The sequence below is a fragment of the Alosa pseudoharengus genome, unplaced genomic scaffold (assembly GCF_046254945.1).
Source record: "Alosa pseudoharengus isolate Yale_2024_CS ecotype anadromous, Long Island Sound unplaced genomic scaffold, YU_APseudo_1.1 YU_APseudo_1.1_scf_13, whole genome shotgun sequence".
Taxonomy (NCBI): domain Eukaryota; kingdom Metazoa; phylum Chordata; class Actinopteri; order Clupeiformes; family Clupeidae; genus Alosa; species Alosa pseudoharengus.
The window spans coordinates 32,769,335-32,795,637 of record NW_027468598.1 but is presented as its reverse complement, the minus strand read 5'-3'; the positions used below and the strand labels follow the sequence as shown (position 1 = coordinate 32,795,637).

Genomic DNA, 26,303 nt, shown 5'->3' with positions numbered 1-26,303 from the left:
GGTGCGTGTTAGGACGATTCTAAGTACTGACATTGGGCCCCCAGAGAGCCCCCCCCCCCCCCCCAATAATAATATTAGGGCTGTCAATCGATTAAAAAAATGTATCTAATTAATTACATACTCTGTGATTAATTAATCTAAACTAATCGCATCATTTTTGCTGTGAAACTATTTTAAATATTTAAATTCAAATGAATAATTGAATAATCAGCATTAGTGACATTAAAGTTCAAAAACTCTTTTATTATTATTTTCACTGTTCAAATAATGGCCATAATAATCTATGATATGACCTAATATGCTGAGGAAATAAATTCAAAAGTGCTTTGGGAAGAAGTTTTTTTGTTCACATACAAGGCATTTCAGGCCACAGATATAACAGGGGACACAATGAAAATAAATTAACACTCCCCTCAATGTCAACACTTGCAGACATTGCAAAGGACTTTATTTTCAACACTTTATTTTTATCAACACCATCAGGCCGTTTTTTAAAAGTAAATGTTCCAATCAATGATCTAGGCAGCACGTTTTCTTCTCTCTCCTTCATTTTACAGTCTAATTTTTACTAAATTTTTACTTTAATCAGTTATTTTTCTCAAATCAATTAATCGAAATGAATCAGTTATTTTGACAGCCCTAAATAATATATATCAAACAATTATTTTCTGTAATAGTGCCCAAATTGTTTAGCAGCGCCCCTGCCTGCTAGACTAGCAAAACTCTTGCGAAAACATACCTTATGATTGTAATTCAGCTGGTTTTACTTGTCGTACCAAGCTGGTAATTTTAGATGGTGTTGCTGGTCTACATTGCTGGTTTAATTGGTCATGCTATCTTATGTTGGTCATTCTAGCAAACCAGCGTGACCATCTTACCCATTACACCAACAATGTCCAGCTTGGCAGGCTATAGTCACCAGCATGGCCATCTTCAGACATCCCAACCTGCAAAAAGTCATTTCAGGGAGGTATCACGACCCCCCCCCCAAAAAAAAAAAATAAATAAACTTTAGCCTAGTCAGTCGGCCTACACCAAATAAGGAAGGCAGATTTTGGTAGTTTGGTGTTTTCATGTAGCCTTGGCAACTAGCCATCTAGGCTATAGGCCTGAATAATATGCACATTAATTGGCACTTAAACTCACCTCAACATGTCTTTTGCAATCATTTCACCTGGCATGGGCAATGCTAAAGTCACTGTTACAAGGCAGCGTGCAAGACTAGGCCTATCATTATTTTTTACTCTTATGAGACAAGGGTAGCCTACATTTTCGTTTTTTTTGAGGCACTGACTCTGCTATGACGCTCTTATTCATACACTGAACTGATTAATTAAGTTCGGGAGAAAAGAGATCAATTAAAGCCCGCCATTTAGCGAAACAGGCCAATCAGGATGCTCTCTCTCTCTTGGATGCGCTCAGGCACACACGCACCACCTCTCTCTCTCTCTCTCTCTCCCGTCGTGTGCGCGCTACACTCAGATGCACACGCGGTCTCGAATGCTCGCTCTTGATCGCTCACTCTAGATTCCGGGAGATTTTATCTAATTTGCGGGCGTCAGGGAGCCGCTATCAATATACGGGAGACTCCCGGAACTTCCGGCAGACTTGGGATGTCTGCATCTTACACATGGCATGTCCACCTGCTGGCCCAACCAGCTACATCAGCAAAGACCAGCTAAAACCAGCTAGCTGTTTTTTTCAGCATGGACCTTACACATTGTAGCTGGGTTAAATTTTAGCTTTTGACTCCGAATCCCTTTCCCATGCAATCACCAACGGAAGCAGAGCGCATACACGCTACTCGCACGCATAGACGGTATAAGAAAAGCTTCGTCTGGTGTAGCCAATGGAAGCATATCTTTGCAAAAGTTCTGTGGCTATTCCGTGTTCGCCCCAAACAGTTCGTGCACGATTGTTCAAGGACTGAAAAACAATTGCTTTAGCTCACGGGCTCTTTCGCCTCCGTAGCCTACTGGTGTAGTAATAGCGCTGAAAATCTGTGCATTACTTGGCGAAAAACAAAACTTTTTCTGTCTTAATCATGGAGAAATTTCCGATAGGCCTATGCAATAGCCTAACTATAAAAAGCATCTTCAGAGGGTAGGCTAAAGTTGGTGATTGCTATTGAAATGTTACAACCGAATTGTCCATTGAAATCAGAACTTAAACAGCCTCTTAATTCTTTATGGTGGATAATGCTAAAAAGTGTAACCTAAATTATTAATTGCATAAAAATATAGCTTTCTTCGTTTTTAATCAAATAAGATTCCCCATGGAAACTTTGAAATGAACAAACTGGACAAAAAAAGTAGTAGTGTTGCATATAGATTTTGAAGTATTGAAGAATCAGATGAAAATACAGTTAGGCTTATAGGCCTACATTATATTGATAATTTAAATGTAAAAAAACACATAGGCCTATTATTTAGGAGGATTACCCTCGAAAAAAGGGGTGAGGGTCTGTTTGTTTCAAATGAGTAGCCCTCCATATGAGTTCGGGCCCTTCAGGTAGCCCTCATTCCCAAAAAGGTTGGAGACCCTGCTGTAGGCAATAGGCTAAATGCATCAATACAAAATGTTTTCATCTGAAGTGAAGTAAAACCGCGCCTCTCTGTATCTCATTTGAGTGGGCATTCTTACTGTCCTGGGGGCCCACCACCCTCCAGTGGTCAACCACGGTAGTTCAGACAGCATTGTCAATCTGGCATGGAGAGGTTTTTATGTGGAGTCAAGTCACAGGACCCATAATCAATGTGGGGTGCACCGGCAGGCTGAATGAGGAGGGAAATCTTTCCAAGAGTCGCGAGGTTGTAATGTGTTTGCAAACCATCAATTCATCAAACACAAGAAATACAGAAGAACTGGTATTCCGTTTTTGGGAACTGATATCCAAAATGGTCTGGTTATACATTTCATGATAGTCTACATAGGCCTAGACTAATACAGAGCTAGATGGGCCACCGTACAGTAGTGACTGTAATACTGTCTATGATTATAATAAAATGACAGGATAGATAGATAGATAGATAGATAGATAGATAGATAGATAGATAGATAGATAGATAGATAGATAGATAGATAGATAGATAGATAGATAGATAGATAGATAGATGGATAGATAGATAGATAGATAGATAGATAGATAGATAGATAGATAGATAGATAGATAGATAGATAGATAGATAGATAGATAGATAGATAGATAGATAGATAGATAGATGGATGTTACATAAAACTTTATTTCCTTATTCTTCTTATTCAGATTCGTGCAGCCATATAAGGGGCGTTGAGCATCATCAAGCTTGGTTGGTTTTGCGACGCCGTGAATGGATGCGCCGAATGGTCCATGGGTGAGTCAGAGCTGTGACGCAGCCAGCAGACGAGGAGAAGGACACAAGCCACATCTTGCCATCAGCATCCATTCAGCCCCGCATCGCCTCTAAATTGCGTTGCGCTACAGAACAAATCTACTGCAAAACAAGAGACAAATTCAGAAACCCCGAGGCTTGATTTCAGGTAAGAATGAAGCAGAGTGTCTGGATGGAGAATGCCCATGATTTTACTAAGCATGACCGTTTATATGCGAGCCCCACGTTGTAACAGAGAGACTGTGCCTCCGATGTTTGCATTGGGAATCCATGTTTTCTGGTTGATGGGCTGAAGAGAAAGGAAGGGTGGATGCTGAGAATTGCGTTTGCTTGAGGATAAGCATGCACTTTATTTTACTTACCCGGAAGGTTATGGTTCAAGGTTAAATAATGAAATCGTCAGTTTTGATTAAAAAAAAATATATCTCTTTTGTTGATTTGGTTGTTATTTAGTAGTAAAGCTGGTATAAAGACTGTTTACAATGGGACGTCAATCGTAATTCCGCACACGCCTTCCTCTTTTCATGTAGATCGACTATAACAACAAAACATGGCTGTGTAGATAATTCGAAGGCAAAAAAACGTCAGAATGATGGTTTTAAATAAGGATTTGCATAGCAAGCAGCATAGGTCGAATCCATGTGTACCTTTGATGTAGTATGGTATTTATATGAGGGACATCTGGCCGTTCTAAAGCAGCCGTCATGACGTTGAGGGGACGTTTTAATTGTGGCCTAATCTTTTTTGTTGTTATGTTACTCTGTTTCTATGATTTATTAATACAATAGGTTGTGGCGATTTGGGCGTGCTTTGAGGACACATAACTGACAATGGAGAGTATTGCAATAAAAGAGTTCCCTGCAGTGTCAATTGATCTGTTTTAGGCCCAGTTACAAGTCCAACTGATTTCTGCATTTTGGCTCTAATTGTGAGATGATACAGTTAGGAATGGCCATGAGTAGTGGCAGCAGCAGTCTACTACGCAGCAGCAGTTTACTACGCATGCATGCCCATACACACGCCCACCCACCCACCACCACCACCACCACCATGACACACACACACACACAGATTTATTTATCAGTTATAATAATAATTTCTATAGTAGAACGAGATTCAAAACATGTATTACCATTGTGCTCTGGCCATAGGTGCTGGCTAGATAGGCTACGTCTTGTAGGCCCAGATGAGATTGTAGCCTACAGAATGTCTTCCCTTGGACGTAATGTCAGAATGCTGGGAAACCTTAAGCTACTGGGTTGATTAACCTTATTAATTCCCTATCCCCCAGGGATTCTGCTAATGCAGAAGTTGTTGGTCTTTGTTGTTTGGTGTTTGTAGTGCAATTCAGATCTTAAACTGTCTGCGTTGGCTCTGAGAGCAGTAGGTCTCTCTCTGCTGCGGTGCGGAGCGGAGACAGCAGGCTTCAGTGCTGTTTTAGGACTGAGAGAGTGGTCGTGTCTGGGGAGGTGGAGAGGGAATGTATCGCTTCAGTGCTGTTTTGTTGTTGGTCTTCTGCTAATGCAGAAGTGGTTGGTCTTTGTAGTTTGGTGTTTGTAGTGCAATTCAGATCTTAAACTGTCTGCGTTGGCTCGGAGAGCAGTAGGCCTAGAGGGGGAGTGTATCGCTTCAGTGCTGTTTTAGGACTGAGAGAGTGGTCGTGTCTGGGGGGGTGGAGGGGGTGGAGTGAGTGTATCAGGCTCATGGCAGTCTTACAGAGCTAGAGGGCCAGAGGACAGTGTCTCCAGTCCGCATCCCACCACCACCACCCTCATCCTTTCTGTGGTGCGTCAACACATTTGAGTTTCTCTCAGTGCTGGGGGGGGGGGGGGTGATGCAACTGTATGAAATGTTAAGATCTAGGCACATGCCACCACACACCAACTATGTCAGAGAATTGTATCCAAAGTCTACTCTGTACCACAAAATGTTGTCCATTATAGATCATTATTTTTGAAATTGATGTGTGCTCCTCTGTTCTATTTTGCGGATACAACAGTCCTTTTCACACACCACCATAGTCCTTGTTTTAGAATTATTTTTGCATCTGATGTGGGCTTATAACACTATGGAAACTCAACCAGGCAGAGATAGTATAGCAAATTGCCCTTAAAAGTACAGCTGTTATTGAAATTGACAATGAGCATTTCCTTCCTCACAGATTTTCGTCCACACCTTGTACAATTGGATAGAGGCAATGAGGGCCTCCTCCCTTGTCTAATCATTCAGGAAGTAATGTAATTGCACCACACTTCCTCCAGTGCAGGGATAGCCATTAGCATGCTTGACTAGCCTAGCTTGGCCCATATACAGTATTAAACATGCACATCAGCTAAATTGCAATGCATAGATCGGACACTGCAACCTGGGCACGTAGCTCAGTGTCACATTGACCCACTTAAAACCAAGTTTGCACTTGCAATTTGGTGCATCAGTTTCTGAGTGCCACTTTGACCACTCTGTAGATTTAATCCCACATGGATATATCGACCTGCTTCAGTAATTTTGCTAACATAGGTCCATTTTGACCAATTGTTATAGATTTCAGTTGCACAACACAATATGTCCACATATCGTTGTATTGGTTTGGGACTTTCACAAAGCCTCTCAATGTCACATGCTGTATTATTATTATTATTTTTATTATACATTTTAGTTAATTTTGATCAGCTGTTATACATTTAAAACCAGACCTCTATTCTGAGCTGCTACTGCACATATTATACTACTGGTCCAGTTTCGATTATAACTGGATGCACATCAAGTGACTAAGTGGTGGACTACATAGAGTGTGAAGAGGGCCCTTTGAGATTAACTATTCCTTCCTTGTTTGTCCACCAACCTCTCACAAACATTACAACAAACCAAAAACTTATGTAGATCTGTAGTTCAACAAAACTGTCATACTTCAAAGCCATAGTTTTTCCAACAGTGACCTCAGCTCCAGTAGTATACTCAGATTGTTTGAGCAAGGCTGAATCCTTCACAAACGAGAACACATTTTTAATGGAGGATTGCCTTGTATAATGAGGTTAGAGCACCAAGAAAGCCAGGCTCTGCCAGTGCCTCAAGAGGTTTCTGGAAGCCCATCTGATTTGAGAAGTGTAGGCTTTGTGACGTGCTCATTGTCGTAGGCAAGACTCAGCCCGAGCTGATACCCATTAGCGCTTTCAGGAAGAGAATTGATGTTAGCATTAGCGAAGGCCAAGATGCCCTCCCCCCGCTTAGCTTTGAGCTGGCTGGTCTCTCCTCTGACAGTGAGTGCACTAATCGGTGGCCTGTCCACTCTCTCCACTCTCTGACCACCAGGAAGAGCTCTGTTTTTGTTCTCTTTATTCATTTATTTATTTATTTTCAAAAAGATATTTTCGTTTTTGTTTACCCAGACACAGGGAGGGGCACCTGCACGACACAGACGTGCCAGAGCCTCAGGGTGCCATGGGAACGCTTGAGTCACTGGCATCGGTCGTACGCACATACAGTACGCCCACTGTGATGTTGGCAAAGGGCACTCAGAGAGGGAGAGAGAGAGAGAGACATCTTTCTTTTGATCTCTGGGCACGGATGCTACTTACATAAGACATGAGTATGTGCATGGCCGATGGACATGCACAACGTTTCACAGCAGACACACCTGTGTGTGTGAATTCTCAGTTCACAGTTGTGACGCACGAGTGTGTGTCCAAACATGCTTATACTAATTTACTCATGCAGCGGCCACACATGTACATAAGTCGTTATGTTATAACACTGCAAGCCTGTGAAACTAACAGATGGGACCTTAAATGTCTCCTAAGCTGTGCAAAATGAACACTTCGTTATGTAATAAGTACCAACAATCTGAAATATTGTTTAAAAATAGTGATAATTAACAAAATAAATGTGGGATTTTCCAGGAGCTGTTGCATGATGATCAGGTTTTGTGCTCTTAATCTCTTCCTCCATACTTCTCTTTTGGTCAGCATGGGAGAGGTTCTTATCCTGTTTTGGTCGGCATGGGAGAGGTTCTTATCCTGTTGTTCTGTAGTTGTCCTGGATTGTGTGAGTTTGTATGTTCTTAAAGGACAATTCCGGCGCAAAATGAACCTAGGGGTTAATAACACGTGTATCGAGTTCGACCGTTCGCTGGGATTTGTTTTCATGCTAGTCGAATGTGACCAGTTTTATTGCAAACCGCTTATTAGCGTTTAACGCTAGCCTTCGGGGCACACGTACAGTAGAAAGAAATCGCTATTTCTATACCACTAACAAGGCTCAAAACAGCACCACACTTACACAGTAGCATAATGAGGGTCTCTACATGTAAACCGAAGCATTGAGAACTTTGTAAGTGTACAGGCAGTTTATTAAAAAGAAACACATTGCCGTTCACGTCTGGTTCACATACAGGCAGGCGCCTTGGTTAAACAGAACTCTGGGATGTGAAGTGAATCTTGGGTGAAACGTTGTTGCAGAAGGACTGTGCAAAAGAGAAGCACTGAATGCAACAGGAGACATAAGAGATGGCAGGTTATTCGAACGAATTTGAAGACATTGAGGATGAACCCTTATTGGACGTCCTTATCTTTTCGAGTCGGAATATACCAACGAAGAGCTGCGGGAGCTCTGTGAAAGGGCTATGAGAGAGAGAGCTAGAAGCTACTGTAGTCAATGCCACACAGGCGGCGGCGATCCATACCAGAGGGACCAGGACATCCACTAAGTAAGTACACTATACAAGTTATGTTACATCGGAGCTATTATTTCTGATAGGCCTATATTGAGCAAATTACGTTTGATTTTAGTTCACATCGCCTGTCTGTATATGTGAACCAGACGTGAACGGTAATGTGTTTCTTTTTAATAAACTGCCTGTACACTTACAAAGTTCTCAATGCATCGGTTTACATGTAGAGACCCTCATTATGCTACTGTGTAAGTGTGGTATTTTGAGCCTTGTTAGTGGTATAGAATTTCTTTCTACTGTACGTGTGCCCCGAAGGCTAGCGTTAAACGCTAATAAGCGGTTTGCAATAAAACTGATCACATTCGACTAGCATGAAAACAAATCCCAGCGAAAGGTCAAACTCGGTACACATGTGTTATTAACCCCTAGGTTCATTTTGCGCCGGAATTGTCCTTTAAGTCAGAGTAAATACAATAGAGCTGGATACGTTTTATGGCTGACAGCAAGTATGTCCATACTAGCTCATTCCCTAATGAGTGCTTTGGCAACCCCTGTTAGCAGTTGATCATCACACAGCTGATTTCCTTTTGTGGGGACAGCATTTGGTTTGCTCATCTGGGGTGCGTTTCCCAAAACTGCTAACCTGTTAGCAGCTTAGTTGGTTGTCAATGGGAAATTGCATTGCAACAAACAAAGTTGCTATGGTTTTGGGAAACACACCCCCGTATGGTCAGGTAGGAAATAGTATCCCACAAAGCTCTCAGGTAGGTTTCACAGAGGCACCAAAGTGTCACAGCGGATACGGCATACTGGTCATCAGAACACTGGAACCAGGGGAACCAAGTGCACCGTGACTTGAATAGAAACATTCTGGCATGTTGTACTTTTGTGGACACTATCCAGCTCCCATTTAACTTTAGAGTATAGTCCCCACTCTCTGAATGATTAAATGTCTTTTTACTCAAGGCAAGTAAAATGAGGTGGTTGCACTATTCATGTCCCCAGGTGGTATACATATTATACACATTTTTGACTAAAACAACATCTGGCAGATGGTAAACATGCATGCTGCAGTGGGAAGAGAGTGACGGGCGTCCGACGGCCATCTTGTGTTGCAGGCCCACCCATCCGCAGAGCAGCATGACTAAAGAGGAGAGCGGCGAGGTGGACGAGGCCCAGCCGGCCTCCGAGTTCACCAGCCCCGTCCACGAGCCCCGTAGAAGGCCCATGGTGCACCCCTCCGCACAGGCCCCCCTCCCCAAAGACTACGGTACGTCCTCACAGCACTCTCTGCTTCCCTCGTTTCTCTCTCTCTCTTTCTTTTTCCCTCTCCCTCTCTCTCATCTGTTTATCTATCTTTCTCTCTCTGTCTTTTCTCTCTCCATGTTACTCTTGTTTATCTCTTTCTCCCACCCTGTTCCTCTTTCTCACTGTTTATCTCTCTCTTTCTCTCCTCTGTCTTCTCTCTCTCTCTCTCTGTTCCTCTCATTTGTATCTCATCTTTTTTCTCGTTCTCTCATTAACTCTCATCTTTATGTCTGTCTGCCTCTTCATCTCTCCTTTTTTGTCCTTCTCTTATCCCCCTCTCTCTCTCCATCTAAGCCTCTCACTGTTCTGTCCTTTCTTGATTCCACACATATCTCCTCACCTCTCCATCTGCCTTTCCCTTCTCTCTCTCTCTGCCATCGCTCTCCTTTTCTCTCCCTCTCTCTGTTTTTCTCCACTCCAATCGTCCTCTCCCATGGAGGTTGCTGGGCTCAGAGCACAGAGTGGCCCTTGGTGATCTCTGGCTAGTGTCATACAGTCATAGCAATGGAGCACAAATGAGTCTCTGAAATGGAGAAGTTGGTCCCATATTGAGTTATACTACTGATGAGAACAGTAGTACAAACTAGGGCTGTCAAAATAACTGATTAATTTCGATTAATTAATTTGAGAAAAAATAACTGATTAAAAAAATTAGTGCAGATTAATCGATTCCGTATGACCTTTGACCCCGAGCCGTTCTAGTCAGTAAAAATTAGACTGTAAAATGAAGGAGAGAGAAGAAAACGTGCTGCCTGGATCATTGATTGGAACATTTACTTTTAAAAAACGGCCTGATGGTGTTGATAAAAAATAAAGTGTTGAAAATAAAGTCCTCAGCAATGTCTGCAGCAAGGAATTTGCATATCACCGGAGTTCATCAACTCTGTAGTCGCACATCAATGCAAAGAAATAAGTGTTGACATTGAGGGGAGTGTTCATTTATTTTCATTGTGTCCCCTAGGTTATATCTGTGGCCTGAAATGCCTTGTATGTGAAAACAACTTCTTCCCTAAGATCTTTTGAATTCATTTCCTCAGCATATTAGGTCATATCTTAGATTATTATGGCAATTATTTGAACAGTGAAAATAATAATAAAAGAGTCTTTGAACTTTATTGTCACTAATGCTGATTATTCAATGATTCATTTGAATTTAAATATTTAAAATACTTTCACAGCAAAAATTATATATGCGATTAATTTAGATTAATTAATCACAGAGTATGTAATTAATTAGATTAATTTTTTTAATCGATTGACAGCCCTAGTACAAACAATGACAACAGTTGGGGAATAGAATCACTGTCTGTTCAGTCCCATAGTAGACCGCAGGGACAGAAACAAAACCATAATATCAACAATATGTCTTCATGTATATATATACAATATGTACATATCTATCTATAAATTACAGAAACGTCTGTCTGTCTGTCTGTCTGTTATTCGCATTCGTCCAATTGATTTCAAACTTGCCAGGTGTCTTGCTACATGCACGAGTAAGTGCAGATCCAAGTTTGTTGTTGTTTGGATAATAAATGCAAAATATATTGCCTACAGTGCTGTGTGAGAGAGGGAGTGGCTACAGTAGAGGAGCAAAAGCCAATGTGTGCTTCTTTTACCGATATATAAAGCAAACGTTTTCCTACGTTTGCGAATTTTAACGCACCTTAGCTGTTAGGCCTGTCATTTTTTATCTGTAAACGTCACATGCAGCCATCTTTATAGGCTATTCTGCTTACAGCACATTATTATAATATTATAATATAATACCCTAATATTTAATATTCATTATTGAATGCTTAGCTGGAATGCTTATTTCCCCTATCATTCTATTTGTAAAGCAGGCACACCTGCGGGCATGTAATTGGGCTACGGGTTTTCTACAGGAATAGCATGTTTGAATGGGCACTGCACTAGTATGTATAAATTATATAATTTATCACATAATGTTAATTGTCCTATTAGTAAAACGATCTAGAGGTCATTTGTGTGTTGTTACTTGTGTTGTATCAAGTGTTCAATAAAGCCCCATTTCTCCAAATGTTCCTCTTCAGACATTATTATGTTTTTCATGGCAGAGATGAACACGTGTTCTGTCATACTCACTCCATTCATGCTCTGCCGCAGCATTCACATTCTTTGACCCGAATGACCCGGCCTGCCTGGAGATTCTGACGGACCCGCGCACCACCATCCCAGAGCTGTTTGCCATCATCCGCCAGTGGGTTCCACAGGTGCAACACAAGATCGACATCATCGGAAACGAGGTACTTATGCTCAGAAGTTTCTAGAACAATCTCAAGCACAACACACTCAGGAGATGCCGTTCAGACCATCCTCGTGGCGAAAATGCTAAAACAACAGACCATGTGAATCATGAGATCTTTTCATTTTTCCTTTACTTTGTAAGAATAGTTTACTCCTCTCCCACACGGGCGCACACATATTCATTGCAGTAAATATTTGTGCAGATGTGTTCTCCGAAATGCAAATAGCATGGGTCACTTCTTTCTTTCTCTCTCTCTCTCTCCTTCCCTGTCTCTCTCTAGGCTGAGAGTTTCTAAATTCTCAGCTGTTTGTTAGAATGCACTGTTTAGCAGGCGAGGAGTGCTGGAGAGAGAGAGAGAGTTATCGATCTGCACTAGGGGAGAAAGCTTGTAAGAGCAGCTCAAAGAGTGGAGGAGTCAGGTTGCCTCGTCCCCAGAGGGACTGCGGTCGATATTGGGGCCGTCGTCGTCACGATGTTTGCCTCCTCTGGCCAACCACGGCGCACACCAGTGTGTTCTTGACCGGTCAGCGGTCGTCAGAGCTGTTTATTTCTGTCCTCTGCTGTTCCAACGGGAGCAAAGAGAAAGAGAGAGAAAAAAACCACACATAAGTTTCAAGAACGAGAGAGGACACCAGGAAAGGTATCCAAGATGGCTGCCAACCTGAGAACTGATCTGGACCATATTAGGACCAGATGTGTCCCAGAATCGACCTGTTCTCATGGGAACCGGACCACAAAGCTCTGCTGTAGTTGAATGTACGGCAGTATGCTGCCACAGAGTTTGTGGAGCTGCGATGAGATGTTTAGAGATAGGAAGTAGGGTTGTTGTATGTTCATTTATTAATTTATTATATTTATGGAGGTAGTGTGGGAAGCTGTTGAACTGGAAAGAGGAGTATTACTTTATACCGGTATGTTGTGTGGTTGTAGATCTTTCACTTTATATTGTGGGCTAGTAACATCATAGGGTGGTTTGATGTAAGCTTTTAACAATGTGTTATGTTATGTAGTTTACTGTGTTGAATTTTGCATAGAGGATTGTTATTGTTTTTCTGCAGTTAAGGTTTCATCTCAGCTGCTTGCTACTTGTTGGTGAAGGCCAATTACAGCAGCTCGTTTGGAGTTTTTATGAGCTCAAATGACCACATATTGGACCACAGCATTGTAAAGATTTATTGATGTCGATTGACCACACCACACACTCCCACAAGTTTAAAGATTTATTGACAGTCACAGAGTAAGTAAGTGACTTGGTGGAGTATATAGTGTGTACTAGGTTAATGATTCAGCCGAACCTTGTAGAGATACTAGTACAGTACGCTGTGTTTGGAAAATAGGGTCCCGCTGGATTTTCATGTAAAAATTGTTTTTTTTGCATATTTTGCTAATATAGAGTCTAAGGAACAAGATTTTTTTTGTCTTCAAATTTTCACGATCCATCTTTAGTGTTTTTTCCTGTATGTTTTAAAATAAGCGATTATATCTAGTCCGAAAAGTGATTTTCACATTTTCTTCTAATTTTTTGACAATTAATTCCACTTTTTGCACACAAAACCCCCAGATAATGTAGAAAGGTTGTTGGTTCTAAAACAATATCCATAGTTTTCAAACTTTGAGTGTCTGAAAAGTGTAAAAACACCTCCACCCTTGTTGCCCATGTCAAAAAACGATTTCTTAATCTTTGCTTTTCTTGATGCTTTCCTTGACCTGCCATGTCATTCTATTGTCTACCTTAAGAGAAATTTGTCTTGGAAATAATCTATAATAGTACAAATAGGCAACACAGTACACCACTAGGGGTCATAGGCATGGGTAGTTGAGTAACAGTAGGCAAAATTAAGAAACAAAAGAATATAAGGTACAAACAAACAGACAAACCACGGATGGCCCTCTCACAGCCTGAACTAATACAAAAAACAAATAACTCAAGGGAAACATTGCTCAGACACTAAACCATGTGCATTTGCTCTCTTTAAAAGCAACGGGTTATCCACAGCCAACAGGCCGGGCGTTTGAGAGAAGCAATGAAGTCTTAGAATTAAGAATAAAGCCATGTTCTTCCAACAACAACAACCACAAACACCCATGCGGCAAAAATATCAAATGACCGGCTGTGTTCTCCCAGAGAGGAAGCTACGTATATGATCACCACCCACGGGTGGGCGTGTGCGCCAGCGCTGCAGGTCAGCCTTTCTGCATGCAGTACACACCTGGCTTTAAAGTTCACCATCCTTGTAGCATACCTATCTGCCAAGGCCTGAAGGGGACGGGGAGAATATTTACTTCTGCTAAATACTCATGTGAAACAGACTGTGGGAGGTGGAAGGGGATTGAATGCGGTCCGGCAGTATTATGAGTGGAACGTCTTAAGGGGGCCCTTTTCCCCATACAGCCTGATCTTATAGTGTGTGCCAATTCCATCAAGACACTCCACAATTTAATACTTGGTAGACACCCATGTATCCTGGATTTTGTGGCGACCGTGAAAATGGTTCTTGCAAAAGAGTTTACATGTACATTATATTTAGCAGACACTACTTGACCAAAGTCACTTACATACTGTATGTCAGCTATATTACAAGGGATCACATTGTCCCCGGAGCAACTTGGGGTTAAGTGCCTTGCTCAAGGGCACAACAGTGAAAGCCGGGAATTGAACAGACAACTTTCAGGCTACTGCACGCTAGCCTAGCTCCTTAACCACTACACTACCACTGCCCACTTGAAAGACTAGAGTGCCAGGTGGTAATATGGGTACAGTGTCAGGACCGCACACTGCAATCTCCCAGAAGAACTACATTTATTGAGCTAAAAACATAACGCAACATTTCGACCCACCAGGGTCTTTATCAGGCCTGATGATGACCCTGGTGGGTCGAAACGAGCTGAGGGAGCAACTGGGGCCATTTACACTTCTTTTCAGGGGGTAAGGTCCTGACCAAGTCATGAAGTGTCCTGTTGAAACGTTCACATTGACCATTCCCCTCTGGAGGATAAGTGGCGGTTCTAGTCTTTGTTATGATGTAGGTGTCACACAGGTGCTTCAACAGCTCCCCCTCAAAGCTGCGCCCCTGATCAGAGTGGATTCTCCTTGGCACGCCATACACATAGAACCATCTCTCAGTTAGAATCTTAGATACGGTGGAAGCTCTCTGATCAGGGGTGGGAAAGGCCTGGGTAAGCTTTGAGAAAACATTTGTGATAACCAGAACATTCTCTTGTCCTATGCTCAATCCAAGAGAGTAAAGTCAATGGAGATTATCTACAAAGGCTTAGTGGCTAACATATTTCCCAAGAAATGGGTTGTCTTGCTTTAGCAAGCACAGTGCTCACACTCAGAACACCACTTTTGCACCTCATGCCACATCTGGGGCCAGTAGCACCTCTGTCATATCAAATCTGTGGTCCTGTCCACCCCCAGATGGCCGTGGTTGTTGTGTAGGCTAGTGAGCACTTCGACTCGCAACACCTTTGGCAGTAAAAGCTGCAGCACTGGATCCCTAGAAGGAGGAGCCTAGATCGCTCGGTACAAGGTCCCACCCACTTCCTGTATCTGGGACCACTGCTTTATCAACTGCGGACTTCCCTTGGTTCACTCCACTTGTCTTAACGGGTATGTGGTCGTCCCGGTCACCAAAACCACAGGTATCTGGAAATACAGGGATCAGTCCCTTGCAGGACTTTCAGGTCTCTTTTGGTTCGACCAGGGATGGTGTCCACCATACAAGATTCTGTCATCCAAGAGTCTTGGATAGGTGCACTCGAGGCTTGCATGTTGGCTATGGCAAGCGGCAGGGGAACGTCCAGGCCGTGTGACACAGATCGCAAAGTGTTAGTGGGGCTTCTGGGAAGCCTAGAAAGGGTATCGCCATTGCAATTAGCTGTCCCAGGATGATATTTGATGAAATAAAGAGGGCAAGCTGAGAAACCCAGCAATAATCCAGAGTGCCCAGTTTCGCTGACTGCAGGTATTGGAGGGGATTGTTGTCAGTGTACATGGTGAACGTGTTGCCCAGGAGATACTTGCCATTTTTTTCTGTGATTGCCCACTTGACTGCAAGGAGTTTGAGTTTCATGGCACTATAATTTGACATGTTCCTCTCACTTGGCCGCAAGCCCCGGCTAGCAAAGGCTATTGGTCGCTGTAACCCATCCTTCTCCTGTGACAGAACTGCCTCCAATCCATGCATCCGTCTCTAAGATAAAGGGACGACTGAAATCGGCATAACCTAGGACTGAACAAGCCATTCTTTTCAGGCTCTGAATCCAGAAAAAGTTCTGAAGGCAAACCTGAACGTCACTTCATTCAATGTTAACTATCCAATATTCAGATGTCTGTAATTGAAATGTATGCAAATTAGCGCATAATTAATGATATATTGTTAAATTACATGCATAAACATATATTTTCAGAAAACTTGTAATGCAAAAAAATATTGTCTCTACATAAATAATCAACTAGTAAAGTTTCATAAGAATATCAAAGAGTTACATTTTTTACCCTATTCACCCATTCTATGTTGCCTATGGAGGCCAGTTTTAGGCCGCAAATGCTAATTAGCAGGTTTAAAACTAAAAAATCAGCTAAGTAAATATGATATTCAGAATCAGCACCCAAAAATTAGGCAGAATACCCTCTTTGCCAGTGTTTTCTCACATTTGACCCCCAAGTGATAGTAGTCCCAGTCTTAATTATGCATTATATAAATGATGATGTCATCTAAGTGTGAAAATGGATCGTGAAAATTTGAAGACAAAAAAAATCTTGTTCCTTAGACTCTATACTAGCAAAATATGCAAAAAAATCAATTTTTACAAGAAAATCCAGCGGAATTACACAAGACACCGTACTATACAGGGAAGAGGTTGAGGGAATGGGGAGACGGTGGACTGTTGGTGTTGGTGTCAGATACAGGTAAATACATAAACATATTGGTAAACAATGTAGTAAATACAGTATAGGAGCAATGGCGAATAGGCGTCTGCGCCTTAAGTCTGTGATGTTTTGCCTGGTGCGTGAACTCCAAAGGTTGAGTACAGTAGAAAAAAAAGCAGAGGCGCACTCAAGGGCTTGATTCTAATACAAATTTGTATTGAGAGCCGAGGTTTTTTCAACAAGTCTACAGACAAAAAACTGGGAAACAAACGTTTCGGGCTTAGCCCTTTATCAATGTCTCCATTATGAAATGCGTCACGGGGCGTTCAGGTTTTTTATAGCCGTGATGTGTTAATTACCGTAATGCTTAATGTCAACACAAAAGACAAATCGTATAAACTACACCCAAAACCAAAAAACAACCATATGTGCAATTAACATTAAAAACATATACAGACACTATGTATACACATCTGGATTCAAGACAGCAGTGTACACCATAATCCAAGATCCACATAAGTGCTTATCGCATCACAAAAAACATGAGAGAACCAGTTCTTCATTCATCCCTAAAGGATGGAGAGTTTTCAGGGTAAACATCCAGTAACGTTCCCCTTTGTAGTAATCTTTTTTCTAGGTCCCCTCCTCTACGTACAGGTCTAACATGTTCAATGACCGTGAATGCAAGGGATGAGATAGGATGGCCTGCTTCATTGAAATGTCGTGCGACAGGGGATTTTTCATCTAGTGGTGAACTGTTTGATTGTATTACTTTTTCCTGTCGTAGAACACACACATGTAGTGGTCTTACCAGACCTGTTCTGGCAAGCAGCACACGTACGGCAAGGATGGAAGCCTGTGCTTCTGCTCAAGCGCTCCATATGACTACGTGCGCTGTAATTGTCTGCTCTGACCAAAAAATCCCTTATATTTCTGGCCCTGTAATGAGCGAATAAAGGTGGGTTAGGGAAGAGGGCACGACATACAGGATCACTACTTAAGTCATGCCAATGCTTTTTTATGGCTCCCTTGATCTGTGCGCTATGTTTGCTATAGGTCGTGGTGCATACTATCGAGGAGCGCTTTTCCTTCTTAGGGTGGGTCTGGGTGTTGCGCACTCTCTCTAGAGCCTCATTCAAACAAGTGTGGTGATAGCCTCTTAGACTGAACTGTTTATACATCCTAGTGACCTCAGTATTAAAATCAGAAGTGTTGGTGCAGATACGTTTTGCCCTAAGGAACTGCGTGTATGGTCGACCACGTTTCAGGGTGGAAGGATGGGCACTAGTTGCATGTAAAATGCTGTTCTTATCAGTAGGTTTCGTGTAGAATGTCGTCAGTAAATTCCCCCCTTCTAGGTGTACAACAGTATCCAAGAAAGAAACAGATTTCGGATCAATCACAACCTCAAACTTGATTGAATGTATCATATTGTTGAGATGCGTCACAAAATCATTAAATTGGTCACTCAAGCCTTTAATTAGACAAAACACATCATCAACATATCTTTTCCATAGTAAAATATTTTGTTCAAAAGGATTGTTGTTCCAAACATATCTCTCTTCCAAATATCCCATAAATAGTCAGGCATAATCTGGTGAGAACCTAGATCCCATGGCCGCCCCTTGTGTCTGCAGGTAGAATTGGTTTTCAAACAAAAATAAATTCTTATATAACAACATAGAAATCATGTCAATCAAAAACTGTAAAGAATCTCAGTTCTGTTTGGGTGATGTAGCCTTTATCCATAGAAACGTGTAGAAAATCGTCAATCTACTTCTTAAAGTCAAGTGTTGGGTTCTTCCCTAGATTAATGTAGCATCTGGCATTAGACAGTTGAGATGCTATTTCAGTTCTGTAATCGTCTCTGTCCATAAGTACAATGCCGCCACCTTTATCGGCTGGTTTCCAGACCACGTCCTGTTTTTTGCCTACCTGAGTGAGGATCTTGCGTTCCTGGTTCCCGTAACTTTTGTAGTCGGTGTCAGATATAATCTTGTCAATATCTCTGTCAACTAAATTGCAAAATGTAGTGATTGCTGCATTGTTGACGGGAGGGCAAAACTGACTCTTAGGTCTTAGGGCTCGTATCTGGTCATGTTGGGGGCTGTCTGTCTGTGGGCCATCCTTTTTGTAAAAACATTTTAATCTTAATGATCTGTAAAATCGGAACATTTCTACTTTCAGTTTAAAGGGATCAGTAGGTGTAGGGGGAACATAGGACAAACCTTTGTTGAGTATCTGTTGTTCATGTGTGTTCAACTGCGTCTTGGAAAGGTTGAAGATGAGTTGCTGGCGGTCGGCATCTGCCTCAGTTACCATCGATTTGTTTGTAAATACAGTATATACATATTGGTAAATAATATATCACTCCCTACAGGAAATACAAGACACTGTGGATCTTGACTTTATTCTTCTTATTGCACCTACTTCATTGTCATCAAATCCAGCGTCAAACATGAGTATGTGTAGGATAAGCACATATTCATATCTCACATATTGTAGAGGCCAGTGTATACAGTAAATGTCATGAAAGAACCTAAAGATGTATGTAAATAAACAGACCTTGCTGGGTGCACACTTAATGAAGAGGAAGTGAGTTCACTTAGAGATTATAAATTCTCCAGAATGGGAAATGTAAGATCACTTTAAACCTATAAACTGACTATGAACTTCTCATGTGTCACTTGTCTTCCAGGCAATGATTTACCAGTGTCTTTTTATTCAAAGATGTATTGTGTTTTAGGACAAAGGCATGCCGTGACCAGACATACCATACTGCTTGCCTCATTTCCCTAATAATACAACACCATTGGGTTCTTATGTTAGGAGGTTTAGCACTTACTCTTAGTTAACGTACCCAGGTTTGTCACTAAACCATGTACTTGGAATACCCCCTGAACTTCATAGCTAACATGGAAGGAGCAGAATTTAACATAACATAATGTGTGACTCAGGCCTGAGGGGTATGACGATGGCAGTGAATTGACAGTGTTGAATCATAAATATCTCTGTGATTTGTTGAGTTTGTCCATTTTGCCTCCAAGCTTATTTCCAATAGCATGTGCATGTGTTCTCTCTCCCTGTGAGTGATGGACCCATGTTACTTCATCTTCACCATGTTAGTTCATCTCCACCCTGTTAGTTAATCTCCACCATGTTAGTTCCTCTCCACCATGTTAGTTCATCCTTACCATGTTAGTTCATCTCCACCATGTTAGTTCATTTCCACCCTGTTAGTTCATCTCCACCATGTTAGTTCATTTTCACCCTGTTAGTTCATCTCCACCATGTTAGTTCATCTCCACCCTGTTAGTTCAACCTCACCATGTAAAGTTCATCTTCACCATGTTAGTTCATCTCCACCATGTTAGTTCATCTCCACCCTGTTAGTTCATGTCCACCCTGTTACCTCATCTTCATCCTGTTAGTTCATCTCTACCCTGAGGAAGAGAACAATCATCAGACTCATAATGTAATTGGCTCCACTCTTTCATGTCAACTCTGGAATGTATTATTGCATTCTCACAAACACAAACACACACACACACACACGCACACATATAAACATCTTTCTGGAGTGTGTGACCAATGATCTGGATGTTGGCTGCTGTTCTTGGGCGTCCCTAGAGGCCCCGGTGCAGTCTGGGATTGATGGTGGCGATAATAAGCTCCCTCCATTAGGCAGGCTGCACGCCTCTCTGACACAGTGAGTAAATCACCGCTGTCTGTCCGTCTCAGCCGTGAGGGGAAGCAGCCTCTTACACTGCCGTTGGACACTGCTGCCCATCACAACGACTATATCGGGCCCGCAGAATTGAATATTACAGTTTGCTTTGGTCGAGTGGAATTTAAGAATGTAGTTCATCTATTCTCGTTGGAAGATATTCCTATTAAGCACAAAAGTTTTATCTTTGTCAGGTGGAAGATTAAGAGTAATGGAGAGTCTACCGAGCACAAACAGATTATCTCTGTGCTTAAGTGCTATTTTGTATGCTTAACCCCAACAGAAATGTCAGTTAAAGTGAACTGACTGGTAGAAAATGATTTGCACCAAACTGAAACTATGTTCATGACCTGTACACAAAAAAGTTTTACTTCAAGTTAAACTTCAAACTACATGTTGGCATATCTGAACTCAAGTCAAACGAAAAACATGACTTGAGAGGATTAAGTATTCTGAAACTACCCTTTACAGGTGTGTGCCATGAATATAGACAAAGAGAAAATGATGTGAACTGTTCTGAAGCTGCAGTCTTCAGTCAGTGAGTGTCACTTCAGCAGCAGGCGTCAGCAGAAAAATGTGCGGTCTGTTCTGTTCACCCCCCCTCACCCCCACACACACACACCCCCACACAGGTGACGGAGGAGAAGACACATGCTGAGGAAGTGACCTGGTTTCTGTTTGCCCTCCTTTCAGCTGTGGTTACGATCAGGGTTCTTTTTTTCAAGTGCCATCTTAAAAGACTTGCAGGTGGTGGTGGGGACTTGCATTGGTCATATGGACATCAACCACTGTTTGATTGTTTGTTTGTTTGTTTGTTTTTAACTGGAATTCTTGCTGTACCAAACAATTAGCACAAACATTGTTGCATGGCAGCAAAAACTATCTTGTCAGTGGTTAAGCCTGGAATCTCTTCATATACAGTAGGCCTATATTTTGATTTTCATGGTTTTGATTTTGACCGCATTTCATCTTTTTAGTGTGTCCAAATCAAATTTCTTTGTGTTGCAACATATCAATAATATCATGTTGGTGTCTGACATTACATGTGTGTTGCCACTGTGGTTGGTGACATTGCATCTCTAATCTCTCATGCAGAGAGAGACAGTACATATTGCATGAATAATTAGTGCCTGCTCACTGAACTGTACCGGTAATACTTCTAAGAAAAACTTGAAACAGTTCATCTTGAAACAGGCTTGTTTTTGACACTGCTTGAGTTATCAGCAGTAAACAGCAGCTTGTTTTTTTGTTTTTTTGCACTCTCACAAAATGGCCGCCACCACTCCTCAGGGTTGAAGGAGAGGGCCGACTCCTCATCAGCGATCGCTCTAGTGTCTCAGGCGTGATGACTCCTCGTCTCTTAGTCATGACAAGCTCTTCATAACGCTCGCCTGCGTTGTGAGCTGCCATCTGTGCCCTCGAGCTGTGAGCACTGTGGAGCGCATATCGATAAAGGAGACAGAGGGAAAGAGATGAAATGGATGAGTGTAGCCTAAGGGCATCATTTTTGCATATGCTAAGGAAGGGTCAGTGTTGTCCGATGGCAGGTGATGCTAAGGAAGGGTCAATGTGTCCGATGGCAGGTGATGCTAAGGAAGGGTCAATGTGTCCGATGGCAGATGATGCTAAGGAAGGGTCAATGTGTCCAATGGCAGGTGATGTTAAGGAAGGGTCAATGTGTCTGATGGCAGGTGATGCTGTCTCTTTTTCTTTCTCTTTCTCTCTGTCTTTTAAGCTCTCTGTCTCTGTCTTTCTAGCTATGTCTTTCCAGGTCTCTCTGACGTTCAATCTCACTCAAAACAAAACTCCCGCACTCACTAACTCACTGTCTCTTCACAACGTACTGTAACCTATACATGTATGCTGTGATTCTCAACGTACTGTAACCTATACATGTATGCTGTGATTCTCAACGTACTGTAACCTATACATGTATGCTCTGATTCTCAACGTACTGTAACCTATATATGTATGCTCTGATTCTCAACGTACTGTAACCTATACATGTATGCTGTGATTCTCAACGTACTGTAACCTATACATGTATGCTGTGATTCTCAACGTACTGTAACCTATACATGTATGCTGTGATTCTCAACGTACTGTAACCTATACATGTATGCTGTGATTCTCAACGTACTGTAACCTACATATGTATGCTGTGATTCTCTTTTCAGATTTTGAAGCGTGGTTGTCATGTGAATGACCGTGATGGGCTGACGGACATGACTCTGCTGCACTACAGCTGCAAGGCTGGAGCCCATGGTGTTGGTGAGGCACTCTTTCATCACCTTTACCTTCACCTTCATTGGCTATGAGTGGACATTGTTCATGTGATAAAGGACTGTGATAACCACTTTGTCTGGTTTCTAGTTTTCAATATCACAGTAATTACTCTTAGCCTCCACTAAGAATGTATGACAAAGAAATTAAGAAAATATAGTATTAGCTGAAGTCAACAATTATGCCTTTTTACAGGCCATTTTAATGCAAGAACATGTAATAATCAGTTGAAGTAATACATGGATTTCCTAACCACTGTGAAAGTTTGTTCACCTCCACATTTTACATTATGTTACCAGAAGCACCCTGCTGTTTAACTTATTTAGTGTCCCACACTACAGAGTACCTACTGTGAGCTTCCACTAGCTGGAGAATAAGCAGATAATGAGTGCATTTCCATTTTTGGGTCACCTATTTTAAGTCCTTACCTTGCCAAAATGAAAAAAGGTGCAGAATATCCCTTTATTAAAGTGAAGTCACAGGTCCCTAGGTGCTTTGCAAAGCCTCAACAGTTAACTCATCATTTTTTAACTCCAAAGTTGTGAAGGGCATTACTTCAGAACTTGTTTTGTACAACAATCGGACTTCGTACTTAGAAACCTACTTTTGAATATTCTCTGGCCTTTTTTGCATTGATTGACTTCAGTTTAGTCTCTTCTACCATGAAAGACCATTTCTGACCTTCTGACAATACACAAATGCTCTGATTTATCATAGTTGTTTCAATGTTTGTATTTACCATACTATGTGTGTACATTGTGGGTATTTAAAGTATGTATAAATATTTACGTACAGCTCAATTGGCTTTGAGAGCCAGTAGAAACAAACAAACTAGGAAACTAGCTGTGGTCTCATGAGGCTAATCTATAGGGCTCTGCTGCCTCTATGGCCTGGTGCCAGGTCGGCTATAGTTGGAACAGAAAGCTGATCCCTTTATAGGCAGCCAGGGCCAGGGCTTGGTTTCATAGAGCCTGTTAGGGCAAGCAGGGGGCTCGCAACTGAGGTTCAAGTTCTTATGCAGCTAAGTAGGGGGGAAATAAGAAGGGAATGCCACGAAGTGGCTGGATTGAGTAGGTAGGGCAGTGGAGACACTAAGTGCACTGTGGAGATTGACAACGTTGAGAGATACTGATGTAGTGGACGAGAAAGTGGGGAGAGCTGATGCTCTCACGCTAATGTGTTTTGTCAGTGTCTGTTTCTTCTACAGCAAAATTAAACTTTGTGTTGCACACGGGATAAGAATAGGATACAAGCTGAGAACTAGAGTAATACTGTATGATTTTTTATAGTAGCTCTATAGTAGGGCAGAATACTTCTATGATATTCTGTATTATCTCTATAATATCCCTGCCCTCCATAGTGTTCCTATAGTACAGTCTTATACTTCATGTCAGAGCATGTCCATATAAGATTCAATGGTTCTTTTTCATTAGGGGAGGAATAGTAGTATTTCAAATACATGGTTTATTGACTAATTATAAGAGCCCAAAGAAACAAAGAAGAGGTTCTGGTTTGCCAGGAGAATTAAACCATCAGTCACACTTCACTTGGATAGTCCGCCATCAGACGATCACACGATGCTCAGATTATCATCAAACGATCTGTTGACACTTTGTTTAACTACACTTTATGGTTATGGCTAAGGTGATGTTCAGTAATTATTCAATAACAACGTCACTTACTGAACTTGAATCCTAACAGATGATCTGTCATGTCTCTGTGGGCAGACTCGCCAGGTAAAGTGTTGCCGATATATCGCTGACTATGAGTTAACAGGGTTAGTCTAATACTGCACTTAGTGGACTGATGAAGATATGTGTTAAGTTATTGAGTTATTGTAATCGCTGTCGAATGTTAGGAACAATCTTAACTGGCACATGCTCACTGGGTATGCTGAAGCCCATCATTTCTTAGAGAAAGGTTAAAGGCAAGGGAATAATCTAGACTGGAGTGGGGCTACAGCTAAAGCTGAATATTTCTTCAGTTGGAGTCAGCAAAAGTGGCCTTTGGGCTTTCTAAGAAATGGCACATGGAGGACACTTACTGGTTTGCCAGAAATATCCTTTCATTAGAGACGCCTGAAAATGTATTTGACTTATTGTAGGATCCGCTGAAAAGAGGTGAAAGTGGTGGATTTGATTATGGGCTAAAGATAAGAGTCTGTTATTGTCATTTCAGTGGAAGGTCAGACAGGTAAGCCCAATCTTGACAGGTCCTCTTTGTTATTGTTAATGGTGAGCGCCTGAGAGATTAGTGAGAGAGAGAGAGAGCTGAAGGGCTGTATTTTGGGCCACCAGCGCATGGCGTAATACTCGTTATTCACCCGCGGAAAGTTGAATTCGGTATTTTGCACGTTTATTTTTTAAGCATTGCGCCCAGGGGTGTGGCAATTAACAACCTAGGGAGGGACCTAGCGCGTTGTCTAAAAATCGCTATCATACACCACCTAAACCTGGTCAGAAGTCAATGGCGAGATGTTCATATGCTATTTTAAGAGCGCATGTCAACAGTCATATTGGAAGGTGCACGCACCATCCTTCTATCATTCATGAACGCACACCAGCGCACGTCCATGCAAAGCATTACAAATTGCATGATTACAATGGGAAACATAATTAGAATAAAGATATTACGAAATACTGTACATCTCATAATGAGTAGTTATTCACCATCATTTGCAAATTGGCAATGACGGTTAAAAGTGATTAGGGGAGAGGCGAGAGACACGTATGGAGCACAGCTGAAGACGCACTGTCACGAGATATAAGCAACTCCTCTGCAGGATAAATGTTGTTTTATTCAGTCATTTGAGCAACATTAGGCTAAGTGTTGCTTTTTCCAGCCTATTTTTTCGATGGTAACCCATTGTCAGTCAATAGTGAAAGTAATTGCATATAACTGTCTTGTCGTTGACTGACAATGCCAACACTAAACACTTTGCCAATGAGTTCAAATAATAGACGAGTGCAAATGCGTGAATGCTATGCTAGATTTTAGTAAAGCATGGTTTAAGAATGACTATTCCATACGGTCTTGCAAGCAGCCTCTTTCAAATGCGCCGTTGAATGCCAAAATACCGATGCATTTATTTGACATATCGCGCGTTGCGCCGTTAAAGGGAATGACAGATGTCATTCTCAATGGTTTAAAATGATGTTACGCCCCAAACACACCCATATGACTGATTAAAAGACCTAGGAACACCTTGTTACGCCATGCGCTCCACTTTTGAGAACGAAACCCCTCCCAATGTGAACTGGACATCCTACTAAATTTGAATAGACTTTTGACGAGTGACGATGCACTTTAGAATGTCATGATAGGGCCCGAAAAGGAGGAAGAAGATTTGAGGAGCAAAAGCCGTAGTCTTTAGTCCGTGACAGTTTCCTCGTCGGGAGTCAGCAGAAATGGCCTTTGCTGCCTGTCTTAGAAGTGACATGTAGCCTAGCGGACATACGCTGAGACTGCAACCTGGTTTCCGTCTGCTTTTGTGTTAGTGATGTTTGCTTTGCCAAATATAGTCAGTCAGGCATCATGGTGGGCAAGGTCCACAAACGGAGGATTCTATTTGTCTTTTATCAGACACACAAACACATGAGTTGATCTGTGAGAATGTACTAGACATACAGATATGTGAAGGAGTGTGTGTCTCTCTGTCTCTCTGTCTGTGTGTGTGTGTGTGTGTGTGTGTGTGTGTGTGTGTTATATCTCTCCTCAGGCGACCCTGCCTCGGCCCAGCGTCTGGTGAACCAGCTGATCTCCCTGGGTGCAGACGTGAGCCTACGCAGCCGCTGGACAAACAT

General features: G+C 41.9%; 1 protein-coding gene across 1 annotated transcript in view; it reads left to right on the top strand.

The window, feature by feature from the left end:
- The first annotated feature begins 3,443 nt into the window (after positions 1-3,443).
- The window catches only part of clip3 (CAP-GLY domain containing linker protein 3), a 37,917-nt gene continuing 15,057 nt past the window's right edge, over positions 3,444-26,303 (top strand). Inside the window, exons 1-5 of the mRNA XM_076281767.1 lie at positions 3,444-3,519; positions 9,156-9,307; positions 11,473-11,612; positions 22,395-22,488; positions 26,219-26,303. The exon at positions 26,219-26,303 is cut by the window's right edge and continues 77 nt beyond it. Of these exons, the coding sequence (XP_076137882.1) occupies positions 9,178-9,307; positions 11,473-11,612; positions 22,395-22,488; positions 26,219-26,303 (449 nt within the window). The 5' untranslated portion in view covers positions 3,444-3,519; positions 9,156-9,177. The remainder of the gene's footprint in view (positions 3,520-9,155; positions 9,308-11,472; positions 11,613-22,394; positions 22,489-26,218) is intronic.